Source organism: Corvus hawaiiensis, chromosome 7 (genome assembly GCF_020740725.1).
Source record: "Corvus hawaiiensis isolate bCorHaw1 chromosome 7, bCorHaw1.pri.cur, whole genome shotgun sequence".
Taxonomy (NCBI): Eukaryota; Metazoa; Chordata; class Aves; order Passeriformes; family Corvidae; genus Corvus; species Corvus hawaiiensis.
Window position 1 is genome coordinate 32,735,678 of NC_063219.1, and position 16,156 is coordinate 32,751,833.

The window sequence follows — 16,156 nt, forward strand, 5'->3', positions numbered from 1 at the left end:
CATACCAGAACACTGTCAGAAAGGCAGGTAACAGAGTTTCCTGGCACCAAGTCTGATATTTTGATGTTTTGGGTACCTTGGTAATCCCTCCTATGTCATATGGCTCTGTTAAAGCACCTGGATTAATGCTCTGATGATTTAAATAGATGCCTTGGAGTGTTCCGTTCCAGGGCATAATTTCCTTTATTAGTTCATCACAACTTCATACAGGTGACCTTCAAAGTCACACTGCAGATTTATCTTCTTTCAGATTCTTCTTTGGAAAAAGTAATGACCCTGGGAAATGGAAGCCGCTGAAAAATGTTGCAAAGGGTAATAAAAGTGTCCCAACTTTCACACAAATTTTAAATTTGGGTATTGCCTCCCTTTACTCTTTTGTGTAAGAGCAGATTTGAATAGACACTTAAAATTATTTATTATTTTAAAATATGCATGTATAGTGTATATAGAGAAGGTAATATTAATGTTTATTCTGGAAGGAGTTATAAATATGTCCCACTACACTGAGGGATGATCTGGACAGGACAAATGACCATGACACAAGTGCTCTGATTAAACTGAAGTGCAGGCCTTTCCCTGGGCCATGTGTCCTCAGTAAAAGTCCCAGATAAGCAGGAGAATATTAAAAGCAGCCTGAAGCAGAGCCTTACCTGCACACTGAACATGGCTATGTGGTGAAACTCGCCCCGGCCACCCTGCTTCACCGGGACAGTCATGAAGAACTTACTGCCGTCCTTGGAGAAAACGGGTTCTTCGTTCTACAAACGCAACAGTGAGTTAGGCTGGCACATTTTCCATTACACTTCCAACAAAAGATCAGCCCAAGTTTTTTTGTCTCCTTGGTTTTGGTAGTTGCTGTGCTCATAAGTCAATTAAAGAAAAAAGTCCTTGGGTTTTAAGTATGTTCTACTAAGTTTAACAAAGATGTGGTGGCTAAAGCTGAATACGGGTTCATGCCAAGTGCAATCCCATCCTAAAGCATGGGTTACAGCCCTTGCAGAACTCTGCCTCACCATGAAAGCTCTGGTAATCTCATTCCTAATGCAGGGGGACTTTCCAGGACACTGTCCTTTAGAGACATACAAATAATGACAGAGAGAACTCCTACTGGTGAGGAGGAGAACAAAAGTTTCAATGGTTTGGACTCATTAAGTACATGTTTAACACCCACTGATTTTGATAAAATTGTATGAAAAAAATAAGCACATTGAAGTGATACTCTGAATCAAGGTCTTACCACAAATTGTAGCCTGATGTGATACCATCTCTCCATGTCTAACTTTGCACAGAAATGTTAAATGAAAATGGCTTGCTATAAAAGCATAGGGGTTTTTTGTTAAAATGATTTCTCATTTGCACATTGCAAAATGAAGCCTGAAATGTAGTTTAAATAGAATGTGTTTCATCCAGTTATTGGACAGTCCTTCTGAAGCTATGGAAGTGGAATAATTGGCTGACATATTAGTTAAACATATTGTTCTGTGTATGAATTTAGAAATATTTTACTTTCTCATTCCAGTTATAGCCCATATGACCTCTAATCTCTGAACTCCTTCAGCTTTAATTTTGTGAGATCATTTTTAAATGAGAAACAAATCACAGCAAATAGGACATGCCTGGAATGGGATTCATCTGGTCTGTCTTCAACCATCCCAGACTTAGGTAGTTAATCAGCTGTTCATCTAAATGCTTACTGAATTGTGTCCAGACAGACCAGAAACTGAAGAGAATATTGCCTCCAAAACCCTCACAGGTGCCTCAGGATTTTATTAGCTTATAAAATAACACACAGTTAAATAAAAATGACAATGAAGCAATTACACATTATGCACATGGAAATGGCATTTATACTGTACCTGTTTAGGAAGCCACAGGTCTGACTGCATTTCATACTTCTAAAATAAAAAAAAAGGATAAAATTGCTTTTATGGAATATCTATAGATAAAAAATATTTCCCACATTCAGCAAAAGGTCTCTAGATATTTCATGGGGGTTTTTTGTCTACTGTGTTACAATCTTCTCGTCTCTTTGCTGGCACTTGCATTGAAACAAATGATAATTTAATTATAAAGTCAGCTGCTTTATTCAGAGTTTTTGGTAGAACACCACAGGGGAACTAAGAATGCCATTTCAGTCCTTTCTGATTAGCTATCAAGAAGCTTTACACAGGCAGTTCCATTTGTTTTTTACCTCTAGGCATCATCTGACAACTGGATATTTTAGGTCCTTCATCAACACTGGGCAAACAGCCAGCATCAAGCTCAAATTGTGAGACCTTCTCAAATCACAATCCTGTGCTTTAATGGGTTGTGGAGTGGCATTAGTGATGAGAAAAAGAATAAAAACAAATTCTTGGGTTTTATTGTTCATACTCATATTTCACATCATGCCATCTGAAAAAAAAACAAACCCAAACCAACCAAATATCATGCACACATTGCTGGAAAAAGGAATATATAATATACATCAACTGCTGCAAATTGTCATAGTCACAGTGAAGTAATGAAAATTTATTAGCTGTAGAAGAATCTATACGTATAGGGCCTGAAAAATGAGAATCTGTAGCTATTGCAGCAGCTGGTTTTACACATTCCTTTTTGAAACTGAGGCCATGTGCAGCATCCCATGGGAAAAAAAAAAGGTTTACAACAGCTGAAATCAAATTGTTTGATACAATGCTAAAGTCTCACAATAAGGCCTTTCGTCATCCATTAGTGATTTCAAGAGCATCACCTAATCCCAGAGGGTGCAGTGCAGGGACCATCCAGGATGAGACAGGCTTGAGCTGTGCTCACAACGGTGAGACTGCATCACTATCCTTCCTCACCCTCCTAAAAATGTCCTTTGCTGCACTCTAAGTATTCTGGAGTGGGACTTCTCAGTCTCTCTCCTCTACATTATGTCCTGGATTACAGCTCCCTGGATACCTACTTCAAACAAGTCCAATTGACCTTGGAGCACATAAAGGTTTCCCTCTCAGAAGCAGCTCTCACAGTGGTTCAGGACCAACTTTCTTAATAAAAAGAGAAAAGGCTCACAGGGACCAGGTGAAAAGCAACCAAATCTCCAGGGTCACAATCTTAATCCATATTTTGGGGATTTATTCATAGTTTCTGAGTCAGGAAAAGCACCCTGCAGTATGCAGCAAAAGAAGGAGATGAGCTTGGAAAAAAGTTTCTAACACTCCAATATGACTGACTTCAGTAGCAGACACTGATGGGAGCCTTTTGACTCAGAGGCCAACATTAATCACTCATGACCATTTACACTGCCAAATTATACCCTCTGCTTTGGAGCATCTGTTGGTACTGATATCAGCATGTATAGAAAATATTTATACTTTTAGCTGATTCTGGGAAGAGATTGTGACTCAGAATGGGAAAGCAGCCAAGTGCATTCAAGATGCAAGATTGACTGTGAAAATGGAGAGATGTAATGCAAGAGTGTCAGAAGTCAGAGTCTGGGTCCAGGGGTGGAATGTGGTTGGATTCAAAGAGAAAAATGTATTTCAGCTTGGCTTACATTAAAAAATGAAACATCCCTGTTGCCTTTCAATTTATTTTTTCCCAAATTTATTAGAGTCTGCTATCAAATTTGAAGAAACTATAAGAGTTTTACGCCTTTTCCTTAAGTATATGTAAGTTGTGAGAGACAGAAAGATCTAAAATGAAACTGCAGCAGGAGAGAGGAAAAACCAGTCAGCTGAAAATATCTGTCAGAGGACAAGCTTGTCACTGCTCTAGCTATATCCCAAGTACACGATGTTCAGCAACTGCAGTTTCCACTGAAGCTAATGAATGAACAAAGCTTAGTAATTCTGAAAATGTCACTCAAAGTTGCTAATTACATGAAATCATTTCACCACATTTGGAATTTTCTCACATCCATTTCCTCCCTGTTGACTAATTATATTCAGCTTGCAACTACTGCATCTGCAAACTGATTTCCAAAAATCTGTTTCTGATTATGAAAACAAAATGCAGCAGAAACCTTGAAAAGAGACCTTGGGGGAAAAAAAAACCAAACAACTTACCCTGGTACAAGCCCCAGTTGTGGTTTCACAAACTGTAAGGATGGAGATATTCTGAGCTCTGTTTAACCATCTCACCACAGCCTTGGTGTTGCTTACCCATTTCACCATGGTGATATAATATTCCCTAAGCAAAACATGTGGGGAAAAAAAAAAAGTTCAGATCATTGATGTTTCAGATTAGAATTCAGGAATAAAACCCCCCCATACATACAGTCCATTCGAATGCTGAATTTGTACTGCATGACCGTGCCAGCACTGAGGGATGGAGAAAATAACCCCAAATGCCCAGCATCTGTGTTCCTACAAGTGGGATGGCTCAGTCCTTCAGTGTGATGTTCCCCTGGGAAATTTCTGCATATATACACAAACTTCACCAACTGTGAAACATATGCTTGCAAATACACATGAACTGTGTACTTTCCAGCCAGCTTAGAAACAAGCACTGAATTTCAACAGAAGCCAGTATTTTCCTACACCAAATACCTTCAGAAGATGCATATTTTTGCAAAAGAATCCAGTCTTACTGCCAAACAAAAAAGAAGTTCTGTAATATTAGAGTGCAGCCAGAGCCCACTTCAAAATTATCAAATAACAAGTATTTTATAACAAAACTTCTGGATAAAAGGGAAATCCCTCTCACTACCAGTGTGTTCCTGTTTCTGTGTTAACAAACAGCTCATAATATTGGCCAAATTGTCTGTCCCTCAACAACCCTGGCCAAGCACATGAGGCTTCCTGGGCTCGTGGCATGGAGGATTTGCCTGCCTCCTCCCAAATTCCTGCTGGGCTGTCAGGGTGGGGATGTTGGGAGGAAGACCTGTTGCAGTCTGTCATCCCAGCCCAGCTATTTCCTTCACTCCTCTGCTGGTGGCAGCTGGCAGCTTTCACAGTCCAGCTGAGTTATGTGCAACAGTGGAGTGAGCTTGCCTGGAAACTCAGACCCCCTTTAAAACAAGGGGCTTAGCTTGAATATAATTAGGCTTTTAATCTATTAGTGATAGAGATCTCATTACTCTTTGACAACAGGCTTTTAATTATACATTCAAAAGCCTCCTTACTAGATCAAAGATGCTGAGCAGCAGCAGCAGCAAAGCTGCACACAGGAGAGGCAGGAGACAGGAGTTCACTGCAGCTGCACCCAGCCCCATCCCACTGCTGTGTTGGCAGAACATACCTGAACAACCCAGCATGCACAGCCTCCTATGGCTTTCATATGTGACTTCTAGTAGAAAAGATTATTTTCACATGTGGATACCAGAATGATAAACAGAAACGGGGACTCCAAGTGTATCAAGTGTATTCCAAGTCCAATATTTACCTTTTTTGTTTGTTTGTTTTAACAAATGTTTAGTCTTACTGAGGGGCAAAAATGTATGCCACAAGTAAAACAAGATCTACCACGACACCAGGTGACACAAGCAGGAAAGCAATCAGTTTGTGTCTCCAAGCTTCTCAGGCTCTTCTGCAATTAATCTATTGTACACACCTCAAGCTTCCTCACAACCCCACTTTAAAGAGGAAACACTAATTGCATTCTGGACAAGGGACTGAAGCAAAATATTAAATCTTGTTTGCCACTGAAGAAAACACAACTGTACACATGGAATGGAAACACCAAGGGGGAAACAGTAATTGCATAAAATACAACAACGTATCTGCAGGAAGTCTGTCAGTCTTATTGTGGCATTAACAGTACACAGTAGATGGTAAATTTTTCTACATAACAGAAGTAAAATTTCTAAGTGTTATTGCTATCTTTATATCAGAATAACCTGAACAAAACTTGGGAAATCTTACCAAGCACCTTTACAGGATCCCTACAAGGAGAAAATTATTTTTTCATTGAATTTATTTAATCTTACATCAAATTCCCAGATGCCCTAAAAATCAGGGAAACAGTTTTATGTCTTCAGAGGTCCTGCACCAGACACAATTTGTGACAAGCTGAGAATTTGAATATTACTTTTTGTGGTTATAACTAACAGAACCTCTTTCCCCTTCCCTTTCCCCTTCCCTTCCCATATTTATGGTTTCTGTGTAGGAGTGAATCTCTCTGTAACAGCAGTTGGTTATGACCTGTATAACACCTATTTCTAAAATGCTTCTGCACTGAAAGATCCTTAAAACTATACCTGATAATGAACTATTCAATTTAATTCTGAAATCATGACCTATTTACTAATGACTCAATAATAAATGGATTAGAAAGGCACTGAAATAAATTGGCTGCTAAAGGCAGCTACTACTTTTACTAAAAAAGCTAATACTTAAGGAGAAAAAAAAATCTCCCAACCATTACAAACTTCAAAGATTTCTACACTAGAAAAGCCTGTTTAAAGTACGTTTTTCATACCTCTATATTTATTGATATATGAACATATATGGGTTGATAACCAGTGTGGAGACTGCTACTGAAATCCTGAGTCAGATGCACAATTTACAGTAAAACTGACTCACAATTATACAATCTTTCTACCTTTTACAGCATGAAAATTATACCTTAATGGTTAAAATGATGAAGAAACTAACTTCTTTTCCCCAGGTTCAAACGGATTTACTCAGTCTTCTCATGCACTAGCCAGCCAGAATTTTTAATATGATTATTATTTCAATTGAACAACAACAATATCAAGAACTGAAAAATCTGTCAAAGATGCTCCAGAGATTTGGCTTCAGCTTCAAGAAGCCAAAATAAGTTTTAAGATACTAATATTCATACTTGCATCTACTATTACTTTCCATCTGCCAGGGAAACAGAATGAATCTGAAGAACCTGAAGTGAAACCATAACATCTGAACAACATCTACAAGATTATTTTTTCCTTGGGGATTTACACATTGCTTTCTCACTTAACTTCTTTGCGCCTTCTGACACTTAAAGGACAACTTCAACGCCATTAAGGAGAGTGAAGATGCTGATCTTGATGGCAAGAAATCTCTTTCAGATCTTATAGCACTGCTTAAATTAATGAAGGGTTAGCAAGCAGCAAGAGATTTCATCGTTTTTCAGCAGTGGTCCATCAATAGAAAAAAAATACTCCAAAATGCTCAACTCATTCAAAATAATTTCTCTTACTAACACAATCAGTAAGCATTCCAGGTGACACCAATAATTGCAAGGCATAATTCACCAATAAATTATTCCTGAAATAAAGTAGAGTACCTCAATTTGTGTAGAAGAGAGCTACACCAGCCTAAGATTGTTTGTAATGGTTGTGAATAAGTGGCCACTGTTAACATCCTGATTGTTTTGGGAGCAATTACCATAAAACACTTGGGGGGTTGTAGGAACTGGAATAACATACGCAGAGGTGGGGTTTTTTCAGCCACAGGTTGTTGCAGTGGCTAAGTCCACTTTACAACCCCAAGTTACCCTAAAAGTGATCTCTCCCTACAACACTGTGCTAGAAATTTCTCCCTTTGTCTAGATTCTGCTGGTCACTGGCCCTCTCCCTTTCCCATCCCTTCTCCCATTGGCCCCTGTTATGCCACTCAACCTTGCCTCTGCCCCCGAGCCCTCAGACCATTGGTTTTGGATGCTCTGCCTGCCTTTGGGAGCTCTCGGGATAAAACCGGCGGCGCGGGCTTTTGGTTGTTGTTCTTTCTTGCCTCTGTTCCCTTCGGGGTGTTGCTGTTAGACACCTCAGAATTGCATGCAGAGAACCCTTCTCTCCTCTCTGTCTCTGGTTCGTGCACAGACTGGGTGTGTGAGCGGCTGTTCACAACCACTGCCAAGGTGAGACTGTGTGCACGCGTGGGTGCTGCCAGAGCGCCGCCTAAGCCGTCCATGAGGGACCCAGCAAGGACAAACCTGGCATTGATCCACCAAAGCCCTCATTCAATAAGCGGTAGCTTTGTGCTTCCCAATCCTTCTTACACCATTCCCCACCTGCAAATGCCCTGAGTGAAAAGAGGATGTGGCACTTCTCTGGCCCTTAGACAGCATCCAGATCTGGATGGTAAAAACTATTGTTTTGTTGTTATTATTATTATTATTACCTTTATTATTTAATATTTTAGGGCTAGAAGATCATCAGTATTATGCTCTGAAACCACAACAGGGATGGAATCAGGATGATGGCAATTCTACCCATGGAATACACATAAAGGAAGGGATGAAAATTTTCTTGCCCTGAAAGAAAAATTTCAGGCATCTCAAGCAAGGACAGGCAATAAGGGGCTCAGTTTATCACAGTAACTTTAGCAGGAGAGTCACCAGTTGCAGCCAGACCTCATCACCTCAGCCTCAAAGTCAGAGGAAATGTTAAATCAGCTCAGGGGTTTTGCAGAAGTTTCTCCTGAAAAACACAGCTCTGCCTTTCTTAACCTATGTGATCCGGTGTCATGGCACCTCACCTTCTGTCACCTCACTGCACCTGTTAGCTGGGATGAGAAACCAAATGAGAAGTTCAGAATAATTCTCTCTAACTGAGGGAACACCCTGATTCTCTGTTCTGTGCAGCTGCAAGACACTTCTGCAATGTCAGAAACAGAAAGCAACAAATTGGCAACGCAGAAAGAAGTGGCTGGGAGGGAATGAGTAACGACCTCAGAAAGCAGGGCAGCGTTCACTCCCCCTAACCACAGCTTAGGTTTCCTAATTCCATGTATTTCTAATAAACTGGAGTTTTTAAAGACATCAAACACGAGCACATCCCAGCCCCTTGGTTTCTAACAGGAGATCAGTGCAGTACAATCATATTTAATTTTATCACTATGTTCAGCCATGGGGACTGAGATCGAGTGCATTCCAGTCAAAGAGAAGTGTGCTGATGTAAAAGGGCAATGATTAGCCAAAGAGACAAGTTAGGTTAAATCAAACAAGAGCTTCAAAACTATGAAATTATATACCTTGACTTAAAGCTGTCAGGTGGCATCAGTTCCAGAGTATGTGCTGGTCCATACAGATTAACTACAAACAGCTTTACTGTGGGGTTTGTTTGACCTGCCTTTGGAAAAAAAAAAAATAAATAGGAGTTTTAGAGGCACTGAATCAGTGACAGATAAGCAGACTCACTCGTTAACATAATGCAGTATCTTCATAATAATGAAAAGTTAGTAAAGTTCAAGTATATTAAATCTGAAAAATTAATTTCCCAACCATATGAATCACACAGATAAAAATACAAAGTGTTGAGTGATTGTCTCACCACCCTTTACTGATGGCAGACCTCCCTGTGCAGAGCAAGTGACCAGCACTAGAAGTGGCTTTGCCCAGTTCAGTTAAGTCAGCTGCCAAAACAGTCAGTTCCTAAATCTGCAGGTAAATCCAGCCTCCAGCAAAGCCTTTTTTAGATGCTATTGTTCCTTCTGAAAAGCTGCACTACCTCTGAGACAGCATTCCTCCTCCTCCTCTCTTTTTCTTTACTATTTTCCCTCGGTCTTCCCTTGTTTGCTAAGCGAAAATCTCAATTTCTGGCCTGGATCAGGAGCCAGCTGCTTTGGCAGGCCAGCTCCAAGGGAAACAAAATGCTTCTTGTGGCTAATGGGGAATAACATGGCAGTTTGATAGATATCCACTGGGAAGAGTCTGATAAATCTTGAGGATCTACAGGGAGGTGGGAATCGTCCTTCTCCTGTAACATGGCTCATTACTAAGGGATGCTCCTGAGTTGAAGGGAAAGCAATGGAGGTAAAAGCGAGGCTCTGAAGGGCTGCAAGGAGATGCTACTGGTCCCACATCCCTGTCCTAGACATGCCATCCCCAAGTTTCTGTTTCATGCCACAGGAATTACACTACGTAACACCCCTGGGATACAAAAAAAGGAAGTGTGTTCCTCAACGGGGTTGACTCCTGTTTAATATTGGAAGGAAAAGGTAAAAATCACTGATTCTACAGATTTACCATAATAAACAACAAAGTTGTATACTTGGCTCTTCACAGGCTGAAATACACTCACAAATTCATTTTAGAAATTGGGCTTATCTCAGAATAAAGTCTGAATGCTGTATCCACTCATTTCTGCGTGGTATGGAGGACAAGGAAGTGGAATTTGTGTATTTTTAACACTGCTAGGAAAAAGAAAAGTTTTAAAAAGTGACTTTTTTTTTCTTTGGGAGAATAGAGTCTGTGTGTATAACATGTAAACAGACACAGATGAGCACGTTCCAGTGTTCACAAAACGTGTGTGTTTCGTTTTATTTTTTAATCCTAGTTATAATTTTCTCTGATGGTTGCACTCTTTAATAAAGACAAAATCTTTTCTGTAATCTCTGTTGCTATACCACCACCTTCATTACCAATTAATGATCTTTAATGAGTAGCTAAATTTGTATTAAATGGAGACATTAAACAAAGATAATGTTTTTCATTAATGAGATTACTGAAGTAGTATTGTGTATCACTTTTATGCTGAATTGCTAATGAAATAGAATTACTCCTTTCTCATTTACAAAGCTGAGTTAAAAATATTCCTTTTTTTTCTTTGCTCTGTCACTCAAGGCCTTTTGCCAATGCAAGTATATAAACTACCTCTAAAATTACTGTTGTTTCATTATTTCAGAGTACTATTTCATAGCACAAATAACTCTATTTATATAATGTATGTTATTGTTTCATAGTACCTGGTACAGTCTAACTGTTCAACCATCAACAATAAAGCTTCATCACCAAAAAACAGTCACAGGAATAGCAGGGTAACAGGAATATTTTCTAAAGCCCTCAATAAACTTCCCCTGAAATGTCAAAGGAGTACCATATATGTCGACCTGCCAGAAAGGAACCCAGACACTTGGAAACTGCACACAAGGGCTGGATGAACTGATCAGCTGGAATATCAAAACAACAGATCCGGAGGCATCTCACCAGAAAATCCCCAGAAAATGAGAAGTGATTTCAGGCATTACTCCTGCCTGGGCTGTTCTTTCACTTTCTAAAACAAATGCAAAAACCCTTCTCTAAATCTTCGGAAACACAGTGATAATTCTTTTTTTTTTTTTTTTCTTTCTCTTTTTGATGGCCATGAAAATACATTGCAGTGGCTTATCTTATTCAATGCCAGTCTGTCACATTTACTAATAACAACACAATCTACTGGGATCTCTGTATCTGTGAAGGAACTTGCCCTGTGCTCTGCACACAGAGCATCTGACTCCAGTGCAGCTGGGGCTGGATCTTTTTCCTATGCAGTCATGCAGTCCTTCAAATGCATTACCCTTCTCTCTGAGGTGCTGGATTCATTTTACCAAGCCAAATATCAGTGATGAAATGACTTCAAATTAGTTTCTCTGCTGTCCCCTCACCTGATAGCTTCTTTTCAGCAAAAGATGTTACAATCTACTGAAAAAAAAAGTAATTATTATTTCCTGAAGGGCACCATGAACAAAACCAGCCTCTGTTACGGTCTGGAGACACTCTTTCCTTACGACTGAATATTTTCAGTGAACACAGAAGAGCAGGTGGGGTTGGCATTCCCACTCATCTTACCTTAGGATATGGATACTGCTTTCCCTTTGGATACAGACCTCCTGTGAACCGGGGGATAACCATGCTGGGTACCAGAGAGTCATTTATAGTCAGGAAGGCCAGTCTTTCCCCGTCTGGAGACCACCAGTGGGCAATGTGGGAATGAAGAAGTTCCTCTGCAAAACCAGATTTCCTTAGGGTTCATAAAAAAACTATCCCATAGTGTCCAGCTTATTCAGCTGGCACCAAGTTACTCTCCCTGTGCCAACTTGAAATGTGTCTGTTGTAATTTCAGTAATTTCACATCATCCTGGGTTGAGTGGTTGGGTAACAAGGAATACTGAAGGACCAAGCTTTAACCATTTTCCTCAAAGGAGTATTTCCACTGATATCAGTAAATTATCTAAATGTGAAAGATGATTGTTACTGTCATATGCTTAGTTCTATTAAATTCCAGTATATGTGTTTACTTAAATTTTAAATAATTTTAAATAATTTGGGCATTTGGGGTATTTTTTGGGATTGCCAATTTTTTTCTTCTTCTCAATATAGAACTTCAGTATACCTGATTTCCCTGAGTTGTGGCACCTGGTAACATGCAGATTCTCACACAGTGATCTTACGTAATCATTTTTGGAGTGCAATATTTTGACTTTCCTGTCTCAGTCTAGTGGACAGCTTTAATTCTTGGGAAGTTCCGTTTTTCTGGAGGGTAACTTTTTGAAAATCCAAACAAGTTTTATTTTTAACCAAATTTTATTTGCTTTCCAAATGAAAGCATTTCTCAAAAATGTCACTCAATGTTTTCTTACATTTATTGTCATTGTATTTCACAGTCAAAAGAAACAAACCAGAAACAGCCACAGACACAGCACCCAAACTCCTGGAATCCCAATACAGCAGCTCCTGAGAAATTCCAAATCCACCCTGTACAAGCCTTCTGCTTCCACTTGTGGAAAGACTTAAGACTGATTCGGTATGTATTTGATACCTTGGCCTGCTTAGTAAGGATTTTGTATTTAAATCTGAAGAATTTGGCTGGAAAACTAATTGAGAATGGTGTTCTAAGGGAAAAGACCTGACTGCATAGCTAATTGGAGAGCCTACCTAACAAAACTACTTAAATTGTCAACAGAGACTCTCCAAGATGTTAATCAGATTCTGAGGGCTCTGAAGCAGCTTAATGGGTTGAATTATCTAAGGTTAGCTAAAATGAAGCTGGGACCTATATTCAAAGTCATATATTCTGGGTCATGCTTCTCTCCCTGGCTGGATAACTAAAACCTTTTACACAGGAGAAGAGCAGAGAACGAAAGGTGAATATCAGATAGCAAAAATCACAATTGTGTTTGCTTTAAAATATTACTGTTTGCATTTAGCCAAGGTTATTCACACAAAGAAAAGCTATTCCCAAATGCTTTGTAAGGTAAAATGCTAATAACAATCTCATGAAATGATAAAAGAAAACAAATGAGGTCAAAGGAGGAAGAGTGCTTGATTCAATGAAAATCTCTCAACTTCACCTGGACAATGTTCACCCTGCTTAGCTTCTGATGCTATTAAAAAACTGCTGAAAGTGGAGCACTGCTCTAGGTTAATGGGAAAGGAGCAGTGTGCTCCCTCATGCCAACAGACATTGGGGCTCTCCAGGGTGTACAGAGAGAATTCCCCTTCACTCTGACCTCCATGGGGTTTCTAGGTGAGAAGAGCTCACTGCCTGCCCACAACCCTGGGAGCCCCGCGAGTCCTCTGCAAGTCAGGAAATGCAACAGCCACTTGGGCCAGGGATCAAACAACTTGGAAAATAATGAGCAAAGTCACTTAAAGAGGGTTTTAGGACAAGCTTCATGAGGAAGGCTTTGGGATCATCTCCCACAACACTTCAGAAACTTTCTGGTCCCAAACTGGACAACTTTTGCTTCTCCTGGCTGTGACTCTTATTAACTTCACTTCTTTTTAGCACAAAGTTGATATACTACATCAACTTCAATGAGCTATATCTGCTTAAATTCTTCAATTTGCTTGCTTTTGTGCTCGATTTCAAGAATATTAAGTGTATATAAAATGATATTCCATTTTTAAGATATTGTTTTGAAATATGCTGCCACATAAAAACGTTTCAAAAGAGTAATGGAAACCTTGGAAGCAGGCAACTATGAGATTGGTTAGCTAACAAGCTGAGGGATGCAAACTACCATTCTAACTTCAGAGTTCACTTGGGCAGAGATTTAAAAGAAACCCCAAGGTGTTTGCTCATAAGTACTGCAAGAGGTGTGGACAGACCATTTTTAAGGTGAAGTTTCATGCTGTATGGCCTTAGCACCGTTCCTAAAAACCTCTTCACACAAGAAATTCTATACCTCAGGAAAATGAGTATTTAACACTAAGCTATTTATCTGTAGAATACATGAGTCCCATAGAAAGAGTAACTGAAATGTGTACTAATTTTAAGCTGTTATACCAACCTAGATAATCTTCTCCCTTTTTTTATTTTGTTTTTCTTAAATTTATCATTATGTCAAAAGCATTTTGGGTGCAGAGGGAACATCCTGTGGTACTGGCTTTGGAAGACAGGCTGAGCTATCCCCCACTCATTTTTGGGTGCCCTCTTCTACACGGATTTTTAAAATGTAAATGGGTCATCACTGTTGTCCCTAAAAGCAGCAAACTGAGCCCTTTCCCTCCTCACTTGTACATGCTACCAAGTGTTCATTTGCTACATTCTGGTTGGAAGCGAATTCCTCTTTCTCAGAAAACACTGCTCTATGCAAACCAGCAGCCAGTACAAAGAATGAACAGATACAAAGGCAATCTTGCAGGAAAATGAGAAGGGAAAGGAACAAACCCAACCTCAGCATTTTCTGAAATGAGCAGATTTGTGCTGTTGGGTCTGTACAAGGACCTTTTATCTGTTTTAATAAATAGATAGATTCGTCCAGCTTACCTTCGTATAACCAGTCTGCAATTCCATTAAAAATAATTCCCTCTTTTCCTGAGGATGTCAGGCGCAATGAGCTGCTCTTTACATCAGGCTGATAGTAGATGTTATTTTCGAATATATAAATCTGGATGAGGTAAGAGAGATGGAGAGAAAAAACAACATTTTGGTAGATATAAATGAATGTTCAGCAATGAATACATAATTTCCTCAGGCTCAGAACAGTCTACAGAATAATTCAGCATGAGTTTCCACCAACATTGTCTTCATATTCCATTCTATTATAAATTTGGACAAACTTAGCAAACTTTTAATACTTATGGCAAGCAAATCCTTCTTTTGAAATTGTCTTTCCAGTTGAAATATTTCTATTCATGTTAAAAAATATTATTACATTCCTCAAAATCACACAGGAGACAAGTTTTATAACAGCTGAATAGATAAAGAAATTTTCATCTGGTTTTCTAACTGTGAAATGAGACACACTTCTGCAAGGACATACATCATAAATATAAGTTACAGCTTTTTATCATGGTGTCAGAACACACAGGAGAAGCAAAAACAAAGAGCAGCCTGCAGTTAACTTTTCTCAGCTTGCTGACGACTTCTGACTGACACACCAATGTTTAACCTCAAGTGTACTATATAAATGCTCTTTATTCTTCAAGTCTGGGCTCCTCATCCTCCTTTTACCTTCTTCACTGCCACTCATCAGCCTTTTCTGCTTTTCTTTCCCTGCTCACTTTGTTGCAAAGGGTATCAAATTCACTCTTTTTGTGAAGCTGAGCTCCAGCTTCCATGACAAAGTGCAGTAAATTAGAATGGCCATGTGTGCACTTCCACAGCTTAACACAAAAATCAAAGTAACAGCACAATTATGCACCATCTCAATTCACACTGAGAAAATGCAGCTGACAGGACTAAAGAAGCCAAATGCCACAGAAATTTTTGTTACACCATTTCAGCACTGTCCACTGATATACAGTGTCTCAGGGAGTGTAACAGGAAGTGTATTTCCACCAAAGACCATTTAAAAAGCCTGGTCATTTATCATTCTCTCACACTTCTATAACAAATGACTTATGGGAAAATACTAACCAAAGAGCAAAGTTTTATTATCACTATTACTGCTGTTCCCTTTGCTTCTAAATTACCATCTGAAATAGATTTCCCTATGAGTCCCCAAACTAATGATTTTTAACAGTAGCCACTTCATGATTTCTGCTGCAGAAAGCAATAAAGCTGAGGTTTTCTCATTCCATGAGCAATGAAATTATTTTAACCATTACTGGGAACTGGAAGCAAGTCCTTTATGGTTAGCATTCAATGCTTAGTGGTGAGCTCAAAACTGGAGCAAAACCAGTTAATCCAGTTTGAATAATCCAAAATGTACTGAGCTTTATACTGGTACAGAGAATTTCTGGGAAGCTGATGTATCACCCAGACTCAACAGCAGAAGAAAATGAGGATTAGAGAATTCTGGATGTATCAAGCTTTTGAAATAATATCTACAAAACTTCCTGTAAATGTGTATTTCCACAGTAAAAATGCACTTTTTTTTCTAATGTAAAAGAAATTAATACGAGCAATTACAAGACATTGTAATTGCATTACAGGTAGACTGAGTTGTGAACCACTCTAATGACTGTTGCTTCCTATGAAGCAACTTCTTACAGCTGACAATCTATTCTTATATAAACAGCAGCTTTCAAGAGGTTACCAGAAAAGCCTACTTGGTCAAATGATTCTATTTTATTTAATCTTCTTCAATTAAATGAA

At 39.1% G+C, this 16,156-nt stretch overlaps 1 protein-coding gene across 3 annotated transcripts in view; it reads right to left on the bottom strand.

Moving 5' to 3' along the window:
- DPP10 (dipeptidyl peptidase like 10) overlaps positions 1–16,156 on the bottom strand; it is a 451,512-nt gene that overhangs the window by 31,262 nt on the left and 404,094 nt on the right. For all 3 annotated transcript variants that reach the window (XM_048309457.1, XM_048309458.1, XM_048309456.1), the window contains exons 8-13: positions 14,384–14,504; positions 11,461–11,615; positions 8,886–8,983; positions 4,035–4,158; positions 1,857–1,895; positions 651–758 (exon numbers count right to left, since the gene is read on the bottom strand). In XM_048309457.1, coding sequence (XP_048165414.1) covers positions 651–758; positions 1,857–1,895; positions 4,035–4,158; positions 8,886–8,983; positions 11,461–11,615; positions 14,384–14,504 — 645 coding nt within the window. The remainder of the gene's footprint in view (positions 1–650; positions 759–1,856; positions 1,896–4,034; positions 4,159–8,885; positions 8,984–11,460; positions 11,616–14,383; positions 14,505–16,156) is intronic.